Source organism: Nematocida ausubeli, assembly GCF_000738915.1.
Source record: "Nematocida ausubeli strain ERTm6 chromosome Unknown supercont2.5, whole genome shotgun sequence".
Classification (NCBI taxonomy): Eukaryota; Fungi; Microsporidia; genus Nematocida; species Nematocida ausubeli.
The window spans coordinates 346875-367725 of NW_026515638.1; the positions used below are offsets into that span (position 1 = coordinate 346875).

General features: G+C 40.0%; 13 protein-coding genes across 13 annotated transcripts; 9 read left to right on the forward strand and 4 right to left on the reverse strand.

The window, feature by feature from the left end:
• Nucleotides 1–789: 789 nt before the first annotated feature.
• Nucleotides 790–2010, forward strand: NESG_02171 (uncharacterized protein; the record flags this gene model as incomplete). The annotated part of the gene is made up of 1 exon (XM_053049781.1): nucleotides 790–2010. The coding sequence occupies one exon, from the start codon at nucleotides 790–792 to the stop codon at nucleotides 2008–2010; it is 1221 nt and encodes a 406-aa protein (XP_052903952.1).
• A 193-nt stretch (nucleotides 2011–2203) lies between these two features.
• NESG_02172 (uncharacterized protein) lies at nucleotides 2204–4396 on the forward strand (the record flags this gene model as incomplete). The annotated part of the gene is made up of 1 exon (XM_053049782.1): nucleotides 2204–4396. The coding sequence occupies one exon, from the start codon at nucleotides 2204–2206 to the stop codon at nucleotides 4394–4396; it is 2193 nt and encodes a 730-aa protein (XP_052903953.1).
• Nucleotides 4397–4505: 109 nt separating this feature from the next.
• NESG_02173 (uncharacterized protein) lies at nucleotides 4506–7634 on the forward strand (the record flags this gene model as incomplete). Its single annotated transcript, XM_053049783.1, has 1 exon — nucleotides 4506–7634. The coding sequence occupies one exon, from the start codon at nucleotides 4506–4508 to the stop codon at nucleotides 7632–7634; it is 3129 nt and encodes a 1042-aa protein (XP_052903954.1).
• A 224-nt stretch (nucleotides 7635–7858) lies between these two features.
• On the forward strand, nucleotides 7859–8566 carry NESG_02174 (uncharacterized protein; the record flags this gene model as incomplete). The annotated part of the gene is made up of 1 exon (XM_053049784.1): nucleotides 7859–8566. A coding segment is annotated over one exon (708 nt), but the record flags the coding sequence as incomplete, so codon positions are not given.
• A 356-nt stretch (nucleotides 8567–8922) lies between these two features.
• Nucleotides 8923–10191, forward strand: NESG_02175 (uncharacterized protein; the record flags this gene model as incomplete). Its single annotated transcript, XM_053049785.1, has 1 exon — nucleotides 8923–10191. One exon carries the CDS (start codon nucleotides 8923–8925, stop codon nucleotides 10189–10191), a length of 1269 nt encoding a protein of 422 aa, XP_052903956.1.
• A 549-nt stretch (nucleotides 10192–10740) lies between these two features.
• NESG_02176 (uncharacterized protein) lies at nucleotides 10741–11088 on the reverse strand (the record flags this gene model as incomplete). Its single annotated transcript, XM_053049786.1, has 1 exon — nucleotides 10741–11088. The coding sequence occupies one exon, from the start codon at nucleotides 11086–11088 to the stop codon at nucleotides 10741–10743; it is 348 nt and encodes a 115-aa protein (XP_052903957.1).
• Nucleotides 11089–11201: 113 nt separating this feature from the next.
• Nucleotides 11202–11504, reverse strand: NESG_02177 (uncharacterized protein; the record flags this gene model as incomplete). Its single annotated transcript, XM_053049787.1, has 1 exon — nucleotides 11202–11504. One exon carries the CDS (start codon nucleotides 11502–11504, stop codon nucleotides 11202–11204), a length of 303 nt encoding a protein of 100 aa, XP_052903958.1.
• A 268-nt stretch (nucleotides 11505–11772) lies between these two features.
• Nucleotides 11773–13452, forward strand: NESG_02178 (uncharacterized protein; the record flags this gene model as incomplete). Its single annotated transcript, XM_053049788.1, has 1 exon — nucleotides 11773–13452. One exon carries the CDS (start codon nucleotides 11773–11775, stop codon nucleotides 13450–13452), a length of 1680 nt encoding a protein of 559 aa, XP_052903959.1.
• Nucleotides 13453–13580: 128 nt separating this feature from the next.
• On the reverse strand, nucleotides 13581–14813 carry NESG_02179 (uncharacterized protein; the record flags this gene model as incomplete). Its single annotated transcript, XM_053049789.1, has 1 exon — nucleotides 13581–14813. The coding sequence occupies one exon, from the start codon at nucleotides 14811–14813 to the stop codon at nucleotides 13581–13583; it is 1233 nt and encodes a 410-aa protein (XP_052903960.1).
• A 429-nt stretch (nucleotides 14814–15242) lies between these two features.
• Nucleotides 15243–15884, reverse strand: NESG_02180 (uncharacterized protein; the record flags this gene model as incomplete). Its single annotated transcript, XM_053049790.1, has 1 exon — nucleotides 15243–15884. The coding sequence occupies one exon, from the start codon at nucleotides 15882–15884 to the stop codon at nucleotides 15243–15245; it is 642 nt and encodes a 213-aa protein (XP_052903961.1).
• Nucleotides 15885–15928: 44 nt separating this feature from the next.
• On the forward strand, nucleotides 15929–16279 carry NESG_02181 (uncharacterized protein; the record flags this gene model as incomplete). Its single annotated transcript, XM_053049791.1, has 1 exon — nucleotides 15929–16279. The coding sequence occupies one exon, from the start codon at nucleotides 15929–15931 to the stop codon at nucleotides 16277–16279; it is 351 nt and encodes a 116-aa protein (XP_052903962.1).
• A 135-nt stretch (nucleotides 16280–16414) lies between these two features.
• NESG_02182 (uncharacterized protein) lies at nucleotides 16415–17917 on the forward strand (the record flags this gene model as incomplete). The annotated part of the gene is made up of 1 exon (XM_053049792.1): nucleotides 16415–17917. The coding sequence occupies one exon, from the start codon at nucleotides 16415–16417 to the stop codon at nucleotides 17915–17917; it is 1503 nt and encodes a 500-aa protein (XP_052903963.1).
• Nucleotides 17918–18068: 151 nt separating this feature from the next.
• On the forward strand, nucleotides 18069–20606 carry NESG_02183 (uncharacterized protein; the record flags this gene model as incomplete). Its single annotated transcript, XM_053049793.1, has 1 exon — nucleotides 18069–20606. The coding sequence occupies one exon, from the start codon at nucleotides 18069–18071 to the stop codon at nucleotides 20604–20606; it is 2538 nt and encodes an 845-aa protein (XP_052903964.1).
• Between the last annotated feature and the right edge of the window lie 245 nt (nucleotides 20607–20851).

The window sequence follows — 20851 nt, forward strand, 5'->3', positions numbered from 1 at the left end:
CAGCCGCTCCCGATCTGCCTGCTGCCTTGCTGTACTGTGTCCGCCCTTTGTGTGCTCAACTAATATTCCTTGTCCGCAAGCCTCCAATGGCTTTTTATCTTAAACTCTTTTACTGTGCTGCAGGTATAAATATATAGAGTCTAAAGAAGTATGCATGCTTTCCTGTAGGTCTTCATATTAACTACAATGTATACCACTGGGTGTGTATTCATATAGACAAACAGGCATCTGAACACATCTAAATTCTAATAGTATAGAAACCTAAATTTTCTAGCAAATACTGAGCTCAGTGTGATTATAATGTCTATTGTAGATTTACTGCTATCTTCTCAATAACATGCTAGTTCTTAGGTAAATATAATTCTTGCTAAAATAATATACATTCTATTACAGCTAGAATTTTCTCTCAAATAATAATACTCTAAAATGTATAACTTCTGAAGGATTACCAGATAAACAGCGCCATCTAAGCAAGAATATTATATAATTTAAGAATGGCCAGCCAACAATTTCCATATATAATAAGTAGAGGAATCTTTGCGAATAGTATGGACTCTAGTAGATTCCAATAATACTTTTGCTAATAGTACGAGAAGAATTTAAGCAGAGAATAAAAATAGCCCCAATGCAGAAACTATGGATAAAATTACATGGAAGGCATTTTATAAAGAGGGAAGTGTAGGAAATAGTATATGTAGTGTAATAGCAGGGAAAGTATGCTATTTATGCACGAACGGATAATTTTTATTTTATTCTTAAAGACAGAAAAGAGCCACATGAAATTTTTTTATGAAAGACAAGAAACGGTTAAGCAAGAGAGTAAGTACAAAGACCAGAGAAAACTTACGAAAAAAGGCATCAAAGGCGGATAAAGTACAACGAAGGCGAGAGAGGAAGCAAGAAAAGAGAGAGACAACAGGAGCATTCAATGCAGTAAAAACAGAAGAGGAGAAAATGACCCTTAGACAGATAAGAGAGAACGCAGAGGCTCGGCTAAAGCTCTACACAGAGGCCCAAAAGAATACTTCAAAGACAGATATACAGGATGATATTTCACGAAGGTACATCAAAGAAATATATAAAGTAGTTGCAGAGTCTGATGTCATTTTGCAAGTGCTTGACGCAAGAGACCCAATAGGAAGCAGAGCACCAGAGGTAGAGAGAATTATTCACTCGCAAGAAAAGAAGCTCGTCTACATCCTAAATAAGATTGACCTAGTAGACAGAGAGAACTGGGGCACGTGGCTCGAGTACCTAAGAAACTATGCACCAACTGTTCCATTCAAGGCCTCCACACAGTCACAGCGCACAAGGCTGGGGCAGACCGAAAAGACAGAGCTGAAGGCAGAGGCATTTGGGGTAAAAGACCTAATGAACCTACTGAACAACTACTGTCGATCAGGCGGCTCTGTTACTGTAGGTATTGTTGGCTGCCCAAACGTGGGAAAGAGCAGTCTTATAAACTCGCTGAAGAGAGAAAAGTCCTGCGAGGTAAAGAACACGCCAGGAGTAACCAAGATTCTGCAGCACATCGTACTGAACGGAGCAATTCGGCTGATAGATTCTCCAGGAATTATCTACAACAAGTGTAATCCTGTGAGCGCGGCCCTTAGAGCAAGCACCTCTGAGGTGGACTTGGACACAATTGTTTCTTTTATATTTAACCGTGTTGGAGGGCGAGAGCTGGCCATTCTATATGGAATATCCGAGCCACAGACAGAAGAGGAGCTGCTTATATCGCTGGCTGTCAAGTGGGGAAGGCTAACCAGCGGGGGAGTCCCAGACAAAAGAACCTCTGGCTTTATGATTCTGCGTGACTTGCAGATAGGTCGCATCAGATTTTCAACAAAAGTGCCTGTGCACAGCGCCGCGCTTCCAGATGCAAGCGATGACCTTATTAACTTAGATATAAACCAGAGCCGAATGGGGCAGTACAAGAAAGAGGGAGGAAACTTCTCTGGCGCCACAGAGAATATCGAGAACATGTACGAGGCAATGCCTGATCTTTAATAAATATCGAAATTATTCTGCAATGTTTGCATAAATGATAAAAACTATGTACTACAGTGAAACCCGCACTATTTCTATTTCAGCAGCAAAAGATATTTTGTGTGAAAGCACAGCAGCTTGAAGCCTCTGCCTAGAAGTTTCGTGCAAGTAGCTTCTTTTATATAAGAAGAAATACCCATTGTATTTTTTATTTATGATTATTAAAATGGGTAATATTGAAGTCTTCTTTCCGAAGAACAACATATACCAAGAGCAAATGCAGTACATTAAGGAGCTATACGAAGTGGTCCAGGACAAAGGACACTGCTTAATAGAAATGCCAACAGGCACAGGAAAAACAATTGTTCTCTTAAGCTTTCTAATGAGCTACCAAATACATCTTATGACGAAAGAAGAAGGCCACGAAAAGATCCGAGAGAAAGGATTCAAAAGAAGAGAAGGTGTTTTTAAAATAATATACTGCACCCGAACAACTGCAGAGATAGAGAAGGTGCTGGAGGAGTTAAAAGAGCTATATGATTACATTAAAACGTACATTCCAGATTTAGATTACACAGGACTGGGACTGGCAGCACGAAGAACACTCTGCCTGAATCCAGACATCAACGCAGACCCTTCCCTTGTCAATAAGAGATGCCGACAAGAAAAGGAAGATTGCACATTCTATAAAGAGTATCTGAAGATGACAGAGAATATTCCAAGCGGCATCCACACTCTAGACGGTCTAAAAGAAATTGGAACCCAGACAAACCGGTGCGCTTACTACACAGCAAGATCGTCCATATTTTTGGCGGATTGCGTGGTGTACACGTACAATTATATGATTGACCCGCGTATTAGCGAGCTTGTGAGCAGTGGATTTGGGAGCAACTGCGTAGTTGTCTTTGACGAGGCACACAATATAGATAGTGTTTGTGTTGAGGTGTTGACAGTGCATATTAATAGAACATGCTTAGACAAGGCATGGAAAAGCCTGTGCACGATTTCAGACTACATGGTCAGCAGAAATATAAGCCTGAACCGAAATGAAAGAGAGCGGTCAATGTACAATAGAGGAAAGGGAATTAAAAGCGACTATGCATCGCTTCTTGAGGGACACAAATCCAGCAGAAAATTTACCTCGCTTGTTCCAGGGACACTTCGAAGCATTAGCGGGTTTATCTCGGCTACGAAGCGAATCATTGAGTTCTTTAAAACCAAGCTGAAGAATGTAAACCTCACCACTGAAACGACAGAGGTCTTTGTAAAAACACTTGAGACCACTGTCTTTATTGACTTTTCGTCGCTGATCCATCTCTCGCGAAGGCTGCGCGAAATAATGGGGGAGCTGGAAATGCATGGGTTTACAGATGACTACTCCGAGCTATCGCGAGTGTGCGACTTCTGCTCACTGAGCGGGCAGTTTAAGAAAGGATTTTCTGTTATTTTTGAGCCCTTCAACTCGTACTCAATTTACGAGCCTGTGCTGCACCTTTCGTGCCTAGACTCATCAATTGCCATGAAGCGTGTTTTTTCTGGATACAATAATGTAATTATCACAAGCGGAACACTCAGCCCAATATCGATATACCCAAGGCTGCTGGACTTTACTCCTGTTAAGTCTGTTGAAATTGATGTTTCGTCAAAAAGAGGACTGCATGCACTGATTGTCACAAAAGGAAGTGACCAAATGACGCTGGCCATGGACGGCTCCAATGCAATCTCAAGCACATTTTCTTTGCGCGCAGAGCCAGCAGTTGTGCGTAACTATGGAAATCTTCTTCTTGAGATGGCCATGTCTGTTCCTGATGGAATGGTTTGCTTTTTCCCTTCATATAGATACATGGAAGAGGCTGTGGCAGCCTGGACCGAAAGTGGAATAATAAAGAAAATAATGGAATGCAAGCTTATCTTTGTGGAGTCGTTTGACCATGCAGAGACAGAAAGAGCGCTGGAGGGATATAAAAGAGCATGCGAAACCGGAAGAGGGGGGCTTATGCTCAGCGTGGCAAGAGGAAAGGTCTCTGAGGGTGTGGACTTCTCTGGATGCTATGGGCGGGCAGTTCTTATTTTTGGCGTGCCCTTTCAGTACACTGAAAGCCCAAGACTCAAAAAGCGCTTGGAGTTTCTTGCAGAGGAGTTTGGAATTAGAGAGTCAGAATTTCTTTCCTTTGACGCGATGCGCCAAACAGCACAGTGCATTGGAAGGGTGCTCCGAACAAGCACAGACTATGGGCTAGCTGTTTTGGCTGATAGACGGTTCAATGTGTCCGAGAAAAAAACACAATTGCCAAGATGGGTTCAGAGGCATTTAGAAGAAACAAGTGTAAATTTAAGTATTGACATGTGTGTTGCGCAGGGAAGGCAATTTTTTAGAAGAGCACCAAGTGCAAAGTATTATAATTAGGCAGCCGAATCATGACGACTAGAGCGTCCACATTACCAATAAAATTCATAAAGAAAGCTCCAATAAGAATCTACCCCCATATTTAAACTATTAAATTTTTACCCCCACCATGCCAGCATTTATTAGAGGCCAGAATAAAAGTGGTATACAGGGAAGAAAGCGCAGATTCCCTAAGGAAATTTACTATGGCGTCTCACTGATGACGCTGGGGCTTTTCCATGTTCTGTGTTCCTCTGCTGCCGTTAAACTGCTAATAGAAACAAAACAGGTATCAGTTGAAGATGCCGATATTTTAATATTTAACGGAAAGGCCTTTGAGGTTTTGGAGGAGGAGGTGGAAGAGGATGAAATCACATATCTGGTTCGGGATTACATAAAGAACGGGAAATACCGGTATGTATTTATCAACAGCACTCGATTAATATTTAACTGGAAGTACTGCGAGTACTACACCCCCAAAGGAGCAAAATACATGGACACCCTCACAAGGAAGGAAAGAGAAATTCTATTTGGGAAAAACATGCTTGTGACAAAGAGCAAGAGCAACTTCTACATCTTTTTTGACGCGCTTTTTGACAAAATTAATGTGTATACAATTTTTGGTATCCTTTTGTGGATCTACATAGACTACTATATATATGCATTCCTTATTTTTCTGCTCATGGCGTACAATCTAACAAATGAGGTGTCAACGGAGGTGCAGAAAAACGCCCAATCTGAAAAAATCTCCAAGGTGCAGAAGCACTCGTTCATTCTTTGGAACGGCGCAATAAAGGTGATAAAGGAGGCAGAGATAGTATTAGGAGACATACTTGTTCTGCTGCCATTTACTGAAGTTCCGTGCGACTGCGTGGTGATAAGCGGATCAGTTGCTGTAAACGAGGGGTTTGTTACAGGCGAGTCTGTTCCAGTGCTCAAAAAGGAAAACACCGAAGTGCTAGCAGGGTCTGTTGTTTTCCAGGCGATAATGCAGGATCCCGAGAAGTATGAGCATAAAGACCCAACTCCTGAGATAGAGAAATATCTCGAGTCAAATAACTACTGCCTGGTTAGAGCAGTACGGATATCTTATGACTCTGCCAGGGGAAAGGCCTTTAGAAACCTAATCGAAGATAAGATGGGCGTGCCTCCAATATACTATGACACAATTAAGTTTATAGGCATCATTGCCTGCATGCTAATTCCGTGCGTTTTTTCGGTTTTCATTTACCTACAGGCGCATCTTCCAACAAAGATTTTAATTTGCTATATATTTGACCTGGTGTATGCGCTGGTATCGCCCTCGCTTCCTACTGCTATCTGGGTGGGCATGTCTATGTGCGCGCAGCGCCTTCAGCAGAAAAAGATTGTCTGCAAAGACATCTCTATCAGCAATGTCTCTGGAACCATCACAAAGGTGTGCTTTGATAAAACCGGGACTCTAACTGAAGAAGGGCTGGACATAAAGTGCATAAATGTTGATGGCACAGAGGTGTTTTCTATAGAGGATATCAAGGACCCGATTGTTCTGCGTGGGCTTAGCATGTGCCACTCAGTTGAGAAAATAGGCGATCGACTGATTGGAGACCCACTGGACGTAAAGCTTCTGCAGTTTGCTAAAGGGTGTGTAGACTATACAACACGCAACCAAAAGATAGAGAAAACAGTTGCAGTAAACGGAAAGGTCCTGGGAAAAATAAACGAAACCTTTGACTTTGACTCCACAATCCGAAGAATGTCAACTGTATCAGAAGCCAACGATGGAAGCCTATATGCCTTTGCTAAGGGATCTGCAGAAGCAATTCTGTCTATATCAGAAAACCAAGCGGGCAGCGACGAAGACAGAGATGTGGTGAGCGAGTACACGCGGGAGGGATACAGAGTTATATCACTTGCAGGTAAGCCCATGAAAGAGAGAACAAAAGACCGCCAGGAAGTGGAGAGCAATCTAAAGATACTGTGCACCATTGTATTTGAGAACAAGCTTAAAAAAGACAGCGCAAAGACAATAGACACACTTAAGAGAGCAGGGCTATCCAGCATCATGTGCACAGGCGATGCGTTGCTAACTGCTGTGTCTGTGGCAATGAATTGCGAAATTATTGAGCCGCACGTGCCTGTTATTTATCCAAAGCTTGGCTCAACAAAAAAAACAATAGAGTCTGTGGTGTGGGCGTGCTTCAATGACGACGTGGTGTTTGACAAGATGCTGATGAAGGTGAAAAAGGGACAGGACTATGTATCGTATATTGACTATGTGATTGCCATTGAAGGGACTTTGTTTGACCTTTTTATGGAGCACCCTGAGTATAAACAGCTGATCCAAAGGCGGTGCAAAGTGTTCTCCCGGATGAATCCGCTGCAAAAAAGCAAAGTAGTGGGAATGTACAAAGAGACAGATTTGGTCTGCTTTGTTGGAGATGGGGCAAACGACTGCAACGCCATCCAAATTGCAGATGTGGGCATATCAATCTCAAACTCAGAAGGGTCTGTGGAGTACTGTGTTTCCTCATATCTATCATATACTAAAGAGATTTCCTGCATACTAGATATTATCAAAGAGGGGAAGTGTGCAATAATAACCACGCTTAGCAAGATTGAACAGATACTTATTATAACGATATCCCAGTTCAACGCCTTGATAATTCTTCTCTTCAAGAAACTCTTTATGTCAGACATGCAGAACATATACACAGACATTTTGATCAATATTCCACTTTCTATTTTAATGTCGCACTTCAAAGCGTCTAAGAAGCTGTCTAAGAAAAAGCCGCAGAAAAGGCTCCTTGCCCAAAACCCTATAGCTGGAATAGTTGTCCACTGCTTTACCCATCTAATCCATCTTCTTATGCTTTTTAAGTATCTGGAGCATCTGGGGCATGTTAATGTGATGCCGTCCAAGCCAAACAAACTTTCAGAAGAGTCCCAGCTGGCAACAGGAATCTTTCTTATGTCGAATCTGCAGGCGCTCTATTCTGGCCTGGTGTACACGCCTGGAGCTCCTTTCCGAGAGAATAAGAATGCTAATAAGCTTTTCATAGCGTTCTACTTTTTCCATCTAGTCCTTCTGTCGATTCTTTTCATTTCAGTTAGTAGCATCCCGGTGTCTAACAACTCTATGTGTGTTATGTTTAGAAAGCTGTTCAATCTACTTCCACTATCGCTCAATGCAACCATTGCAATCCTTGCTCTTACTGTTTCTGATGCGTTTATAGTCATTCTTTTGACAAAGGTGCTGAACGCCCTCCACTCTAGTTAGGAAACATGTGCTGTGCATATTTCTGATTTTGCTGGCACAACACCAATAAACAAATATTATACTACATTTAACAGTTTTTGATGAGTTTTTCTGATTTTTCCACAGCAGGATTTTTCAGCAAGAAAACCACGTGTTCTGTTCTCGCATTATTCATTTTAGATCTATTTTTACTTTGGATAAAACTCTTCTAATTTTATTCTTTCTGTCCTTTTTCTGGAAGGGTTGTGTTTATAATTATAAAATACTTAGAAAATATTTACTGCCGTAGAAAAATTAAGCAGGAAATGAAGGCAAGTGAAATACTTAAAAAAGAAATAACATATAGGTGGGCAGAGGAGATTGTGAAAGAAATAGAGGACGATACGATCCTAATACTCAAGTATGATATAGTTATGAATGCGTGGATCGACGAGATAAACAAGCTTATTCCAAGCATAAAAATCAAAAATGCCTGTACGCGTCTAACATGTCCTAAGACATGCATGGTCTGTGTGGAAATAATCAATCTCATAAAATCGTCTGAAAGCCCGCTATGCATAAACTGCAAGTCTATGAAGCTTCTATATGTCAAAGTAAAGAACATTAGGTGCTATCCAATAAAAAACCTGACCATTGATAAAGGAGTAATGTGCTTTATTGAGCAGCTGGATGATGTAAATATAGTAGATGCAAACGAGAACAAGGTCTTTTTGCCGCACGAATTGTACGAGTTTATAAAGAAAATAGATAGCGAGTACATGAATCCAGTGCTTATTGTTAGGATGCTAAAGTATCTAGAGTACGAAAAATCACAGCGAAAGACCAATATGTGCATGAATGAGATAATACATGGCCTCACTGTGAGCTTTTTAATTGACCCAGCGATTATTGAGACCACGCGAATGAATTTATACAGACAAAATAATATTGACAGACAGAAAGAACTAAAGTAGAAATGCAAGAAAATTAATAAAGTGGCAGAGTTAGGTATTTATACTGAACGTATACATCCAGGAGAAAAAGCTACTATTAAACCGCAGTGCTATTTGAAATACCACGCTCCAGGCAGCATACGCACGTCCACAATAGGCTTTATAATCTCTCTATCTAAAGCACTCAAACTTTCATATAAAAAACAACACAGACATTAATTTTTATTATGAATGGCTTGGACTTAACAATAAAGCAGGTAAAGAAGTTTATTTTAACATATACTGGCCAATATATGATGCATGCTATTTATTGTGTCCATGTGGATGCGAACCTGTATTTATATCAGCTGTGATTGGGTGGTTTCTAAAAAATTTGTATGGCTGCCACTTTTATAAAGTCTGTAGAAATTGTAAAAATTATGGAAGAAAAAAGAATCCGTGTAGAGCTGGATTCAGAGGTATGCGAGTTGGATGTGGCAGACTGTAGCACACTTGAAGACATAAAGGGGAAGATAAAACTGATGTACAATATAGAAGATGTAGAATTGTTTCATAAAGAAAATCTTCTTAAAGATGCAGAGGAGTACACAAAGCTGTTGGAGAAAATAGGACAGGTTGACATAAAGGCAATACTTAGAAGACGTGCGGCTGCAGATTCAGAAGGCTGTGAAGCTTCAGAGCCTCCAAGCGCACTTCATTCTGAGAGCCCGCAGCAGTTGCAGGATTTATGTGAGAATCTAGAAAGTGTCTACACAATAATAGAAGATAGAAGCACTGTTAATATAATAAATGAAAAAAAGGAGGCAGAGGAGGCTAAACTCAATGAAAATTTTAGTGAGCAGGAGAAGACTGCCAAAGAAATATGCGAGGGTGCAGAGCTAGACAGCAAAAGCGATGAAGACGAGGTAGTGGATGTCTATGAAAGTGACACGGGCACTAAGCATCACGAGTCAACTGAGACAGAAGGCGATATAAAGCAGATGTCAAGCGATGCACAAACAGAATGTTCAGGCGCATCAGTTGAAACAAAAGTTCTAGAAGTGAACCATATAGATGAAGATGCTGGACCAATGAAAACAGAGGAAACCAAGCCACTGTGCATAAGTGATGGCGATAGCGTAGAGTCTTTGTTAAGTAGCAAAGCAGAAGAAAATAATAGCATGAATGCAGAAAATACTAATGTTAACAATCTGGCAGATTCAGCAACATTCTCTGCTATAGGACATATGGAAAAGCCACACATAAATGAAATGGTTTCTGTCAAAATAATAGGGACAAGCAAAGAAGTCTTTGTGAAGAAAAGTTCTCTAATGACGATTAACGGGAAGGTGTACTTTATAAAGAAAAAGAAAAAGACCCCAACAAACACATTGTATTCTCTGCTTGCAAAGATAGTGCCAAAAATATCTTCTATTGCCACCTACCTAGTTCTTGGTATGTTTCTCACATTTTATATGAACAAGGTGTTCATTATACTTCTTCTTGCAATTTTGGCTCTCATTATGCTAGATAAGATCCGGATGAGGGTCGAGTTTCGTCGAAATGATAGATTTAAGAATATTCTAAAGCAGATTCTATGCTTTGTAGGGTCATTATTTCTGAATCCTGGCCATAATCTAAGCATATATGAAAGAAGCACAGAATAAAATGCATTATGTTTTCTGTATTATTATGACTCGAATTGTATTATTTTATCCTGGGCCAGTGCTATCGGCTGGCTTTTATCTCTAGTGGTACTGCATGCGAGAGGTTCTAAGCGCCTTTTTCGAATTTCCAATTTAAAGGTATTTCTATACGTTGCGTTAGATTTCAATATAATGACATGTAACAGAATGCTACAGATTATCTATAGATTATCACACTAGAAATCTTTTAGATAAATTTATAGAGAGAGGAGAAACATTTATTACTTTATTTCCAGTGAACCAGCATACAATGCTATTTGAATCGCCTCTCTTCCAGCTGCTAGCAAAATAGCTCTCGTTTAAATATAATATTTGAGCTACATGTCATACACTCAGGCTATATAGAAATGTAAGGGACTTCAACAAATTCTTCACATATGCTCTCTAGCTTTAAACAATCCCTGTATATTAGACCTAACACCATAGATGCTACACAAAATGTTCAGGTCATATATTAGCAGCTTTTGGAAGAAGCTTTTACAAGCCTCTGCTAGAAGCACATATCTACTTCTAACCACCATGCAGTGTTGTTATAAAGTGAATAGTGTCATTGTCATTTAGCACTGTGTTCTCTTCCTTAAGAATGTCCCAGTCAACTTCGTTTATTATGCATAAAATGCCGCCTTCTAGCTCACCGTTTAGTGAAAAGTGCTTGTAATCGCTTTTTAAATGGGTTTTTTCTATATATAATATTAGGTCTTTGGCGATAACTGCAGTTCTTCCGGCCTCTCTTGCTGTTTCTTTTAGCTCATTGATGTCTACAAGCAGCGTCTCAGAGTTTACGTTGTCCTCAAGCCCTCCTCGGAATATTACTTTCATTTCAATTTCTTTTTTACATTTTACAAGAAATAGTAGCAAACAGATATAAAAAGAAAATTGTACAGTACTATTCTTTATTCAAGCATTCTTTAGATGTCTTTTACCATAGAAAAACTTGTCCTAGGATAAAATACACCAAATGTGCGCTTGTCTCAGTAATACCATCCGTTTCCTGATATAGTTCCATACCCATACCAGACGAAGTTACGTATAACCGATATAGGATAAGTAATAATATTTAGAGTGACTTTACTCGACTTTATAAAGAAACTATCACTGGGCGCTGTGTGGAAGAATGTGTAAGTAAATACATCCTTGAATGTGCCGTGTGTTCCTCCACCGCCGCCACCGCCTCCAGTGGCTTCAGCAGCCTTTACAGGCGATGTAAATACATTCAGTAAGAACACAAGTAGAAGAGTGGATAGGAAAAGCTTTATAATATTCTTTTTAAGCATATTATCCAAGGACGAAAGTCCATATTATATAGAGAATTTGTAAAACACTGATGTGTTTTCTATAGTATTATTTGTTGAGTTTGCTATTGCTTACTTGAAACTTCTTTAATCAGTGTGAAAGTGACCAATTATATATATATATGTGGTTTCATTCTTGAAGTGTCATATAATTGATGCTTTCTGCGTCATTTTGTTTTTGGAAGGCCCAGGAAGTCTTTTGCCTCTGTACTGCTTCATTTTATATTTTATCTTTTTATTGCAGAGAAGCATGTCCTTCTATAATAATCAGAGTCAGTATGGCCAGCAAGGAATGAATGCAAATTCCGGGCAAAATAACCAGGGACAGAACAGTATGTTTGGCAATTCCATGCAGCAGCAGCCCAATACTGGGTTTGGAAGTGCACAGCCATTGAACTCTGGGCAGAACAGCAGTACAAGTCTTGTGCTGTGTAACAACTCCAACACAGCAGGAAATACATCAATGCAAGGGAGTGGTAGCACAGGCGGGTTTGGCACGAACCAGGGATATACGCAAGGAAACAGTTTTGGAAGTGGCTTTGGAAACAGCCAAAACACGGGTGCATTCAACAGCACAGCATCGCAGGGCATGGGAGGATTTAGCAGTGGGCTTAGCAACATGAGTGGCATGGATAATAGCACAGCCCAAGGCGGATTTGGAAACACCACAGGCAGCGGCAATGCATTTGGCCTTGGTGCAGGACAAGGAACATCTGGGGGATTTAGCAACTCCATGAATAATAGCGGGCTAGGAGGCCAAATGAACAGTGGCCTGGGAAGCAATGGCATTGGAGGAAACCAAAGTTTATTAGGCGGCAGCTCTGTAGGTGGAAGTCAACTAGGCGGTGGAATGAACAGTGGAATGGGCATGAACACTGGCCTAGGACTGGGAATGAACAGTGGCCTAGGAAATAACAGCATGGGAAACAATTTAGGAAATAATAGCACAGGCACAGGAATGGGCATGGGAAGCACTTTAGGGAATAATAGCATGAATACTGGAATGGGTATGAATAGCATGGGCGGAATGAGCAGCGGCTTAGGAAACAATGGCATGAACAGTGGCCTGGGAATGAGCAACGCCTTAGGATTGGGAAGCACTCAAATGTCTACATCATTTGGAGGAAGCATGAATGCAGATGCATCGCGGTCTCTTGGGGGAGGACTGGGAAGTGGATTTGGAGCAGGGATGTCAGGCCTTGGATCGTCTATGTTTAAGCCAAGCACAGGATTTGGTTGCAATCAGTCTTCTTCAAACATGTCAAATACCTTTATAAACCCTACGCTAAAGAATGCCACTGGCTCAATTGATGACGTTCAATGCACAGTGGACTACTTGGAAAAGGCGTATGATAGAAACAGCGCTCTGTACAAATTTGTCTATACCTTCTATAATATGGCAGACTCTGCTTTCCCCAACGTGCAAAGACCGCACAATGTGTCAGTTGACGTGTGGAATCAGGCAATGAGTCTTAACCCTGCGCCTGGCTATTTGTACCCAGAGATAGTTTTCGGGTATGAGGGTTTAGAGTCTCGGTTGGAAAAGCAAAAGGATGTGATTGAAAAGCTAAAAACAAGCAGACGGTATCTAGGTGACAGACTCAATGAACTAGTGGAGGGAGGTATTCTACGACTAACAAACAAACTAACCAGCATAAATGAAAAGTATAACGCACTTCTGGTTGAAGTGCTAGAGCAGGCTGGAAGGGCTCTTGGGCCTGAAATAAAGAGCGTATCCTCGCAGTACAGCCAACTAGAGAAAAGAGCAAATCTATTAAGCGACGGCCTGGCATCTTTGGCTGAGAATGCAATAGCGTACAGAAGAGAGTTTAATCTGGAAAAAGCAAAACAAACTGCATCAATACTTGAAGAGCAGAATAATATTCTCAATAACATGCTTGCATCTGTAAAGAAGAAGCTGGCTGAATAAACACCTATGCACCTGCTATAAGGACTTTCTGTTTATTTTTTGTTCTAGTTGGTGGGGTAAAGGCGTCTGTGCTGGCACCTCTTCTGGGCACTGTCTCCAATGAATAGCTTATTCTTGTGATTCACAATTTATTTTACAAGTGTAAATGATACAACCCACATTTCCTTGCTTGGAGATACTTTCCGAACCAGTCTTTCAGTGCCTTCCACCTTCCTGCCCATCTCTTTTTCTATCTTTTCCAAAGCAGACTCATTGGTTCTAACAAAGAAATACGCATGGACTGTTGCTTTTCCTGCTTGCAATGGGGTTGTGGCTATTTCTAGCTCTCTAAAGTGCTTTATAAAAGTTAGTGTCAGCTCAGGCAGGTTTAAAATGTAGTGGTTGAACTGTGGAGAAGGACTTATTTTCTTCTTTTCTTCTGTTGCTTTCATTAAGAAGTCGTGCGCATCCAAGTTGTACAGATGTATTCTGTCTTCTAGGCCTTCATCCCATATTGAGCTTTCTACATCGTCCAATCCCAGTGTCTTCCTATTTAGAATAATGCTTTCTTTGAAATTCACAATGCTTGCTGGGTTGAGGTCATTTGCCCATACCTCTGCCCCCTTGGAGAGAGCAAGAATTGAAAATGGCCCTACCCCGCAGAACATATCGCATACAGTCTCTTCCCTGTGTATCTGCTTGCTAAGGATCTCTCTTTCTTTCTGAAGTTTTGAGTTCCAGTAGACTTTGTCATAATCTATGCTAAACCTTAGACCATTCTCTCTGTGCACAGTTTTGTATGAAGGTGCGCCTTGCAAGTGCTCAATTTCTATATTCCGGAAGACATTTTCTATGTTTGATTTCTTTCGCAGCACTGTATTACAGTCCTTTATCTTATTTAGAAGGGTAATTGAGATGATTTCTTTGTGCTTTAGAGATTCTTCTTTTAGGTTTAAGTGAATTATACTTCCAACCCGATTGTAACTTGACTGATACTCGTTCTCGTTTATTCCTGCCTTTTTCAGAAGCTCATTATGCGTGAAATACTCATAGCTTAGAACCAACATAGCAGGAAATCCTTTTTCTGCATGACTATTCAGTATAATCCATGACCCATCTGCTTTCTTATGTGGAATGTCTGCCTCAATGTGCACCCCTCTTTTCTTATTTGTCTCCTGGAATATACTACTGTCCAGAATTCTTGGCACTCTCTCCATACGCAAGATGTTTTTCTCTGTTTTTAGAACATCTTTAATATCCTCTCTTGCTATTTTTAGCACTTTGCATGGGATTCTTTCACTATAATCGCCTTTAAGTACACTATTGTATATTTTATTCTGCTCTTCATTTTGAAAGCACTCTGTCACTCTCTCTGTACTCATCTAGTAAAATTTTACTTTGCGGATATTATGAGTCATCAAGATTTATGCATAGTGTAATACAGTCTTCTATATACAGCACACTCCTAAGGCGTATATCTACAACATATTTATATCCTTATTTTGTTTATACCTCATTCTGTAGTAATATACTCCTTCATAACCCGAATTTCAGTTATTATAAATTTTGAAGACATTCATGGCACATGCCAAAGATAAAACATGATTACTTCCTACTGAGGAAAATCCTTGATAAGAGCACTTTTTGAATATCTTAGAATATAAATTAGAAATAAACATGCAGACTAAGGGTTTATTGTTATTTTTACACTCAGCAGATCTATAGACTAAATTTAGCTATAATCTTTGGAGTGTATATTCTAATTTTCGCACAGATATTCATAAATATGCCATGTATTTTACATCACTTGCCTACTTCTTTTTTCGGCTTTCTCTTAATATTTTAGTGAATAAAGCGCCCTTTAGATTATTGTCTGCTTCAGATACAATCACTTCTAGAACTTCTTTCTTATCTATATGTTCCTTTGCATACTGGATTCTTTCATCCTTGGTGAGCATAGTCTCGCCTTCTTTCTTTTCTTCTTCCTTGCAAAATATCCCATTTATTAGCTTAAGACTGCTTAGTGTTCTATAATTGTAGTCAGTTAAAAGGGCAAGAAGCTTTATGTTAGTCTCTCCACTCCAATCTGTTTGTTTTTTTTCTGTGCAGTCGCACCTAAGCACAATTACTTCTTTCCTTAGCCTTTTCTTTCTGCAGGATGTGCTGCTTTTATTTTCACTCCCCTGTTCTGGATCATTGCCTTCTAAAACACTTATATACACAGATTTCGCAGTAAATGAAATGTTTTCAATGAATACAGCGCGCGCAGTCTTTTCTGCAGACAGAGAGCACAAACAATACGGAAAGCTACCTGAAGATGCCATTTCTTTTGAGTTATTTGCTATTTTCGATGCTAAACTCCGTCTGTACTCTTCTACTGCCTTCTCTGTTTCAGAACTGTCCTTTTTTAGTGCATGCAAAAGAATTGAATCATATGGATTACTGCTGTCCATTGTTCTTATGCGAAAATTTTACTAATAGAAATACGTCTTTACCCATGAAGTTCATCGAGAAAACAGAAGACAAGTCAAAGTCTATTTCAGCCACAGAGGCACTAGGGATCGTAGAGAAAACTAGAATGGACAGAAGAATGGAGGGAAATGAAGCATTTCAAAGCATACTCAAGTATCTAAGAGTATGCCCCTCTCCCAGAAACACGTCCTGGGCAGAAAGAGTCAGAAGAACTTTAGTGAGTGGAGGAATGACAGATTACGAGGCATCATTAGTGATCAACCTGTCACCAGAAAGAAACACTGATGCAAAAGCACTTATTCCTTCTCTTAGCAGAATGGACAACTATGCGCTTGATGCCCTTCTCAACACCATAAGTGAAATTCCTACGAATTAATACCACTTCCATCCAGTAAATATGCAGTTTTGTCAATAATAGGTGACTTTTCCATTGTTTCTCTTCTTTTGTTTGGTTGTAAGCCAATAGCCTCTCTGAAACACATAGTAAATAAAGAAAGAGTGGTGTTTAGGAATGAAAAAAGCGAGAATACTGCAGAGCGCAGGGTCTGTACTACTATACATTTCCTCTGTCTATTCCTTCTATAATGAAAATGCAATTCGGTGCCAATTATTCGGGATAAACTATAATGACTGCATTGGGTCTGTCTATAGGCCTTCTCCTACATATGACTCATACATTAAGAGCTTTAATTTGCCTATTCATAAAGATGACGCATGTGCATACAGTATATGCAAGGCAGCAGTTCTTGGGAGCGGTGAGAATAGATTTATAAGCATTGCACAGAATGCACATCCCCCGGGTGCCTGTCTCTGCTTGGGGTCTGCCCACTGCGGATGCGATACAGTTGCTATTTCCCCACCACAGTTAAAGACGATATACCAAGTTCCAATGGAAACAATTACTCCGACTCATTTAATAGTCACGCAAACTGTCAGTCACACAAAAACTGTTGTGGTAAAAGTAACTGAGCCACCTGCAGAGAAAAGCATTATCGAGCTAGAACCTACAAGCACCCCCATGCTGCCCCTTCTGGAGCCTGGAAATCAAAATAATATCGCGCAGCAAGAACTTCTTATAAAGCTAAGCAAGCAGATAGAACTGCTTACATCAGACAAACCAGAGACTCGCCCAAAACTGCCGAATTATGAAATGGTGCAGACCAGTCAGTTAGAACCCATAATAACACCAGGCCCTTTGTCGGTCCCAGATGTCCAGCAGCATGGAAGTATTATTACCATTCCATACTCTACTACTACTACAACAGTCCAAGTTACAGTTCCAGTATACAAAACAAAAGTCAGAACACAATATGTGGTAAACACAGTAGACAACTTTACAACAGAAACACTAACTAAAACACAGACTAAGACGGTTACTACAACAAAGAATAAGACTTTGCACAGCACAGTCACAGAAACCATTAGTGATCATGTGGAGAGAACAAAGTTCCGAACTGTTTATATGCCTAAGACAGTTACTGTGGATAAGACATCCACATTTACATCATATCTATCAAAGACCACTACTGTTACATCTATTGTTAAGCCAACAAAGTTAGTAAACTCAATTACACCAGCAGAAACTTCTTCAGTAGAAAAGAACAGAGGAAGAATTTCACTTTCTTCTGTCGGTATTGGAAGCAAACGGCCATCCAGGGGGACAGAAAAGAAATACTTTATTGTGCAGCAGGAGATAAAGAACAAGCTTGTATGCAGGCAGGGATGCACAAATCCAAAGGTGCAGCTCTCTGGTGAGTGCCCAATTGGCTCAATTCAAGCCTGTCCACCGGCGCACATTCAGCCGGGGTTTAATGTCTCTATGCTGAATAAAAGGGAAGCAGGACTGGAGTGCAAAGATGCAAATTGCACAGAACTAGTGAAGACAATATATGTCAATGCAACAGAAACTTTGCCTAAGCCCAAGCAGATCATTCAGGTTGGACAATCTAGTCAATCCAGTCAATCCAGCGAAATGTCACAGTCCAGTCAAGTTTCCCATCTAAAAACTGGCTAACTTTTTATTAGTAGACAATACGATAAAAGTGTCTCTTAGCCAGCATAAACAGATAGGATTGATTTACATTTTGGCTTGCCTTCAATATACGTTTATCTAAGATAATAAAAATATTTAAATATTTTTGTGTTTTTAAGAATCGAACTTCGGGATGCTGACAGTGGAGGATTTGTGCAGAAAAGGATTCTATGGAATGCAGATAAAAGATCTTGCGCAAAATGAAATAAACCGTCTTAGAGAAATAGAAGGCGTATGTGTTGTGACAGAGGCTTCTGTTAGGCTAGTGGAGGAAACACAGAATCCTTTACTTTTTGTAGAGGATGATTCTGCAAATAGCACTTCGTACGTACGTGCAAATAACAAAGAATTTACTCAGTATGTGACAAATGGTCGGCTAAATTTCAACTGCCCGGAGTACTATTTTATTTTTCATGAGCTAATTGTAGGGGGTGAGCCTGTTAGCTGTAATAATATGCGTGTAAAGTTAAAGATTGGGGCAAAGTCATTCTTCTACTTTATAAAGAAGCTTGCACTTGCTGGCATTGTGAGAAAGATTGATAATGGAAGTAAAATTCTTCTGTGCAAGGATGAGCCACTGGTGGAGAAAGAGGTGGTTGACTATCCACCCCCAAAGCATCTGCTAAAAAATGTTCCAATTTACATACAGATCCGAGATCTGCTAACTAGACCAGAGGGAACATCCACGCAGCAGATCAAAGAGTATCTGGGAATAAAAAACAGGCAGGCCCATGTGGCTTTGAAGTATGTAATGCAGGAATTTGGTGACGAAATAAAAATCATCACAGAATTTGAGGGAAAAACAAGAAGGCTTAGGTATATCCTAAAAACACACTATGAACAGAAAGAGAAGCAGTTTGAGAGCCAGATACAAGAGAGTGCAGAGACAGGAGTTTCTGAGACTCGGCGTGATTTTGTAAACACAGAGCAGCGCACTAGGGTCATAGAGGATCTAGTGGAGCGAGAAAAGGTTGTAATGTACAACAAGGCCTTTCATGAGAAGATTTCTGAAATACTAGGCAGCAAACATACAATAGACAAAAACACTGTTGTTAGGACAGCAAATGCATCAGCAAAGATAGATTTAGTTAGTGTGTATATAAAGTACGCAATGAAGACCATTGCTAGAAATGTTTTCAAGATTTCCTCTCTTGAGCCAACCGATCCAATTGTTATAAGCTGCATACGGAAAGAAGGATATAAGTCATTTAGTATTGTGACAAACCAAGGTGTAGTAGACTATTTGTATTCGGATGACATAGAGGAGGAGTCTTTGCCTGGGGAAAAAGATCCATCAGAGAGGCTAGATATACACAGAAGGTACTACAGAACTATTCTCTTCACTGACTATGAAAATCTGTTTGCATCGCAGAGCAATGGATACATTGTCGCAAAGGACAGCCGGCTGCAGTTTTTGAAGGATCACTGGCAAAAGGCATGTGCACGCATTGAGAAGTCCCACCAAACAGTGGATGAACTGCCTTTGTCTGTTTTGCTTGCCATATTCCCATTCACTGAGCCCAACTTGTGCGAAAAAGTGAGTGAGTTTTACAGAGAAGAGGGAGAAGACTGGAAGAACGTGGCGTATAAGGATTTTAGAAGCGTGGCAGGCGTGGACATCTCCAAGTACTTTACATCCAAGAAGTATCTAAATGCACTAATAGAGTATATAGATGACCTAATAGAAAGCAATGATCTGAAGGAAATAACAGATTCTTCTGCAGGCACTACATACTACACAGTTGTAGACGTAGAAAGCAAAGATGCAAAAAAAGCAGAAATAACCTTATTAGAGAACACATTCATAAGCAAAGAAGAGAGAGAGGAGATGTATAAGACAATGTGCAGTGCACTGGAGCAAAGAATAGATATATCAGAGAATGATAGTGTCCTGGCAAAGCACACTGCGTTTGGAGTAGGAATAAACACTGTAATGCATAGTCCCCATGAAAAACAGGCAAAGTCTGATATAATGGGGCTTTTCATACGAAAAAGATCGTTTAAAAAGGCATATAATCTGTCTACGGCTGTAATGAAAGTTTCACCAAGTGACTATTACCTGGTGTGTGCAGATGGGGTGGCTGTTAACAACAAAGAATTTTCAAAGGAAGAGATCCTTCAATGTGTGCACAGCATAAAAACAGCAGTACTTCAAAGCCAAAGAGTTGATGTGCTTGGTGATCTGTGCGAGTACGACTACTTTTTGCTTGAGTATCTGATCTTAGCAATGAGCACTCTTAAGGTACTTTCACTGTCGAAGATGTCAATACGAAATAATGTTATATCGCACATAAAGATAACTGAGGAGTACAGACGGACATTTGACCAAGCAAAAATGGCCCTTAAGGCAGCAAGCCAATCGAGCAGGCAGTCTTCCAGAGGCAGCGAGGGAGAGTCTTCCAGCACATACCTACAGACATTTGGTATTACTGGAATTAACAAGATTTCCCCAAATGCAGACATGGTGTCCTACACAGCAGGCTCTTTATTTCTGTATCTAGTGCACAACGGATCTGCTTGTCTTGATAAAATCCTGCGAAAGAATTTCATCATTCAGGCAGAGCTGGAAAATACTATAGAAAAGCACCCAAGCCTATTTGTACTTCATCTTAAAGAGAAATATACAGAGTCAATAGTAATGCTTGCATGGTGCTGTTCTTCTAGTGCTTAGATTATGCATACATGCCTTTTGTCTATTCTGTAAAAATAAAAGTCTTCAAAGTTTATAGTTTATTAGAGAGTGTACGTGTTTTATTAAAATATTAAGATAAAACTAAAAGAGAACACATATAAAAAGGACTGCAGGCAATATAAAAAGATAAAAATAATAGAGAAAAAAGTAAGAGAAAAGAGAAATACACTCTAAGAAAGAAGAAGAAGAGCTTGTAGAGATTAGAAGATAAAAAGAAAATACTG